This window comes from Petromyzon marinus, unplaced genomic scaffold (genome assembly GCF_048934315.1).
Source record: "Petromyzon marinus isolate PM22_M1 ecotype Great Lakes invasive population unplaced genomic scaffold, UKy_Petmar_22M1.pri1.0 PM_G_Scaffold_7, whole genome shotgun sequence".
In the NCBI taxonomy this organism is placed as follows: Eukaryota; Metazoa; Chordata; class Hyperoartia; order Petromyzontiformes; family Petromyzontidae; genus Petromyzon; species Petromyzon marinus.
Window position 1 is genome coordinate 6,129,857 of NW_027423024.1, and position 5,000 is coordinate 6,134,856.

A 5,000-nucleotide genomic window follows, 5' to 3' on the forward strand; every position below is an offset into this window, starting at 1 on the left:
GTAGTTTATGGGTGTCTGTGTGGTGAGTCTATCGGTCTCTCTGTGAGTAGTCTATGGGTCTCTATGTGAGTAGTCTATGGGTCTCGGTGTGATGAGTCTATGGGTCTCTGTGTGAGTCTATGGCTCTCTGTGTGAGTAGTCTATGGGTGTCTGTGTGATGAGTCTATGGGTCTCTGTGTGAGTAGTCTATGGGTGTCTGTGTGATGAGTCTATGGGTCTCTGTGTGAGTAGTCTATGGGTCTCTGTGTGAGTAGTCTATGGGTGTCTGTGTGAGTAGTCTATGGGTGTCTGTGTGAGTAGTCTATGGGTCTCTGTGTAAGTAGTCTATGGGTCTCTGTGTGAGTAGTCTATGGGTGTCTGTGTGAGTAGTCTATGGGTGTCTGTGTGAGTAGTCTATGGGTCTCTGTGTAAGTAGTCTATGGGTCTCTGTGTGATGAGTCTATGGGTCTCTGTGTGAGTAGTCTATGGGTCTCTGTGTGATGAGTCTATGGGTCTCTGTGTGAGTAGTCTATGGGTGTCTGTGTGATGAGTCTATGGGTCTCTGTGTGAGTAGTCTATGGGTGTCTGTGTGATGAGTCTATGGGTCTCTGTGTGAGTAGTCTATGGGTCTCTGAGTGAGTAGTCTATGGTGTCTGTGTGATGAGTCCATGGGTCTCTGTGTGAGTAGTCTATGGGTGTCTGTGTGAGTCTATGGGTCTCTGTGTGAGTAGACTATGGGTCTCTGTGTGAGTCTATGGGTCTCTGTGTGAGTCTATGGGTCTCTGTGTGATGAGTCTATGGGTCTCTGTGTGAGTAGTCTATGGGTGTCTGTGTGATGAGTCTATGGGTCTCTGTGTGAGTAGTCTATGGGTGTCTGTGTGAGTAGTCTATGGGTGTCTGTGTGAGTAGTCTATGGGTCTCAGTGTGAGTCTATGGGTCTCTGTGTGAGTAGTCTATGGGTGTCTGTGTGATGAGTCTATGGGTCTCTGTGTGAGTAGTCTATGGGTGACTGTGTGAGTAGTTTATGGGTGTCTGTGTGAGTAGTCTATGGGTCTCTGTGTAAGTAGTCTATGGGTCTCTTTGTGAGTAGTCTATGGGTGTCTGTGTGATGAGTCTATGCGTCTCTGTGTGAGTAATCTATGGGTCTCTGTGAGTAGTCTATGAGTGTCTGTGTGAGTAGTCTATGGGTCCCTGTGTAAGTAGTCTATGGGTCTCTTTGTGAGTAGTCTATGGGTGTCTGCGTGAGTAGTCTATGGGTGTCTGTGTGAGTAGTCTATGGGTCTCTGTGTAAATATTCTATGGGTGTCTGTGTGAGTAGTCCATGGGTCTCTGTGTGAGTAGTCTATGGGTCTCTGTGTGATGAGTCTATGGGTCTCTGTGTGAGTATTCTATGGGTCTCTGTGTGAGTAGTCTATGGGTCTCTGTTTGAGTCTATGGGTCTCTGAGTGAGTAGTCTATGGGTGTCTGTGTGAGTAGTCTATGGGTCTCTGTGTGAGTCTATGGGTCTCTGTGTGAGTAGTCTATGGGTCTCTGTGTGAGTAGTCTATGGGTGTCTGTGTGAGTAGTCTATGGGTCTCTGTGTGAGTAGTCTATGGGTGTCTGTGTGAGTAGTCTATGGGTGTCTGTGTGAGTCTATGGGTCTCTGTGTGAGTAGTCTATGGGTGTCTGTGTGAGTAGTCTATGGGTGTCTGTGTGAGTAGTCTATGGGTCTCTGTGTGAGTAGTCTATGGGTGTCTGTGTGAGTAGTCTATGGATCTCTGTGTGAGTAGTCTATGGGTGTCCGTGTGAGTAGTCTATGGGTGTCTGTGTGAGTAGTCTATGGGTGTCTGTGTGAGTAGTCTATGGGTGTCTGTGTGAGTAGTCTATGGGTGTCTGTGTGAGTAGTCTATGGGTCTCTGTGTGAGTAGTCTATGGGTGTCTGTGTGAGTAGTCTATGGGTCTCTGTGTGATGAGTCTATGGGTCTCTGTGTGAGTAGTCTATGGGTCTCTGTGTGAGTAGTCTATGGGTCTCTGTATGAGTAGTCTATGGGTCTCTGTGTGAGTCTATGGGTCTCTCTGTGAGTAGTCTATGGGTCTCTGTGTGAGTAGTCTATGGGTGTCTGTGTGAGTAGTCTATGGGTGTCTGTGTGATGAGTCTATGGGTCTCTGTGTGAGTCTATGGGTCTCTGTGTGAGTAGTCTATGGGTCTCTGTGTGAGTCTATGGGTGTCTGTGTGATGAGTCTATGGGTCTCTGTGTGAGTAGTCTATGGGTCTCTGTGTGAGTAGTCTATGGGTGTCTGTGTGGTGAGTCTATGGGTCTCTCTGTGAGTAGTCTATGGGTCTCTATGTGAGTAGTCTATGGGTCTCGGTATGATGAGTCTATGGGTCTCTGTGTGAGTCTATGGCTCTCTGTGTGAGTAGTCTATGGGTGTCTGTGTGATGAGTCTATGGGTCTCTGTGTGAGTAGTCTATGGGTGTCTGTGTGATGAGTCTATGGGTCTCTGTGTGAGTAGTCTATGGGTCTCTGTGTGAGTAGTCTATGGGTGTCTGTGTGAGTAGTCTATGGGTGTCTGTGTGAGTAGTCTATGGGTCTCTGTGTAAGTAGTCTATGGGTCTCTGTGTGAGTAGTCTATGGGTGTCTGTGTGAGTAGTCTATGGGTGTCTGTGTGAGTAGTCTATGGGTCTCTGTGTAAGTAGTCTATGGGTCTCTGTGTGATGTGTCTATGGGTCTCTGTGTGAGTAGTCTATGGGTCTCTGTGTGATGAGTCTATGGGTCTCTGTGTGAGTAGTCTATGGGTGTCTGTGTGATGAGTCTATGGGTCTCTGTGTGAGTAGTCTATGGGTGTCTGTGTGATGAGTCTATGGGTCTCTGTGTGAGTAGTCTATGGGTCTCTGAGTGAGTAGTCTATGGTGTCTGTGTGATGAGTCCATGGGTCTCTGTGTGAGTAGTCTATGGGTGTCTGTGTGAGTCTATGGGTCTCTGTGTGAGTAGACTATGGGTCTCTGTGTGAGTCTATGGGTCTCTGTGTGAGTCTATGGGTCTCTGTGTGATGAGTCTATGGGTCTCTGTGTGAGTAGTCTATGGGTGTCTGTGTGATGAGTCTATGGGTCTCTGTGTGAGTAGTCTATGGGTGTCTGTGTGAGTAGTCTATGGGTGTCTGTGTGAGTAGTCTATGGGTCTCAGTGTGAGTCTATGGGTCTCTGTGTGAGTAGTCTATGGGTGTCTGTGTGATGAGTCTATGGGTCTCTGTGTGAGTAGTCTATGGGTGACTGTGTGAGTAGTCTATGGGTGTCTGTGTGAGTAGTCTATGGGTCTCTGTGTAAGTAGTCTATGGGTCTCTTTGTGAGTAGTCTATGGGTGTCTGTGTGATGAGTCTATGCGTCTCTGTGTGAGTAATCTATGGGTCTCTGTGAGTAGTCTATGAGTGTCTGTGTGAGTAGTCTATGGGTCCCTGTGTAAGTAGTCTATGGGTCTCTTTGTGAGTAGTCTATGGGTGTCTGTGTGAGTAGTCTATGGGTGTCTGTGTGAGTAGTCTATGGGTCTCTGTGTAAATATTCTATGGGTGTCTGTGTGAGTAGTCCATGGGTCTCTGTGTGAGTAGTCTATGGGTCTCTGTGTGATGAGTCTATGGGTCTCTGTGTGAGTATTCTATGGGTCTCTGTGTGAGTAGTCTATGGGTCTCTGTTTGAGTCTATGGGTCTCTGAGTGAGTAGTCTATGGGTGTCTGCGTGAGTAGTCTATGGGTCTCTGTGTGAGTCTATGGGTCTCTGTGTGAGTAGTCTATGGGTCTCTGTGTGGTGAGTCTGTGGGTATCTGTGTGGTGAGTCTATGGGTATCTGTGTGGTGAGTCTGTGGGTATTATTTTGGCAATCGTCATCAGGAGGAGAAAAGAGGGGGATGAAAGCCGCTGAAGCAGCAGGCTGTTTTAAAGTTTTAAAGTTGGGTGTAGCCCAAGGGTCATAAACAAAGTGGGCACAACTTTACCGAAAGACCCAAAGAAAATGAATTCCTGCAGTCACGAAAGCTTTAGGTCGAGTCTGTGTCTCTGTATATACACTACACTACTATATACTACACTATACACTACACTACACACTACACTACTATACACTACACTACTATACACTACACTACACACTACACAGAATACGGAGAGAGACACGGATGGACTGGGCCTCTGTGTCCTGGCGGTGTGCCACTCACGGAGCCACGGTCGCCCTCCGCGTTTCTCCGCGGTGCCTTGGGGAGCGTGGGGGGATCCTCCCTGCACGCATGTGGGTAGTGGGGGGGTGGTGGGGTAGTGGTGAGGGGGGGCACAGCGGCAGGTCGTCACACAGACGACCCCGCGGGCACCGCCGACGTCTGCCCGACGTCCGAGAGAAGCGAGCGACTCACGAGGGGCCCCAGGGCTCGTGACGACGCTGATGCTGACGGCGGTGGCGGTAGAGCAGCAGCAGCAGCAGCGTGGCCACCAGGGCGAGGGACACGGCGAGGATCGCGGCCGGAGCGGCCCAGCTGGCCCGGCCCGCCGCCGCTGCCGCCGCAGAATTCTCTACGTGGCCAAACGGTCCCCCGCGTGGCGTCAGCGTGCCGCCATAGCACGACGACAACCGCCGCGATGACCACACGCGCCAGGCTAGGTGCGCTTTGAGGCTCGCGGCGCTCGCACCCGGGCGTTGCGGGTCGAGGGAGCGAGACGGAGGGACGGACGGAGACAAAGTTCCCCCGTGAAGGCTCCGGCGGACTGTCGGGGCGGGTGCTGTTAGCGAGTATCAGCAGCTGTGAAGGCCGTGATTGTGACAAACGAGGGGATGGGTGGCCAGAACAGGGACACACACACACGCACACGGACACGCAATACACACACATGCACATGGACACACACACGCACACGAACACACACACACACACGGACACACACACACGCACACACACACACGGACACACACGCACACACACACACATGCATGCACACGCACACGGACAGACACGCACACACACACGAACAGACATGCATGCACACACACACACGGACACACA

At 50.5% G+C, this 5,000-nt stretch overlaps 1 protein-coding gene across 1 annotated transcript in view; it reads right to left on the reverse strand.

The window, feature by feature from the left end:
• Nucleotides 1–4,351: 4,351 nt before the first annotated feature.
• The window catches only part of LOC116958726 (uncharacterized), a 13,851-nt gene continuing 13,202 nt past the window's right edge, over nt 4,352–5,000 (reverse strand). Inside the window, exon 7 of the mRNA XM_076062658.1 lies at nt 4,352–4,512. Coding sequence (XP_075918773.1) covers nt 4,352–4,512 — 161 coding nt within the window. The remainder of the gene's footprint in view (nt 4,513–5,000) is intronic.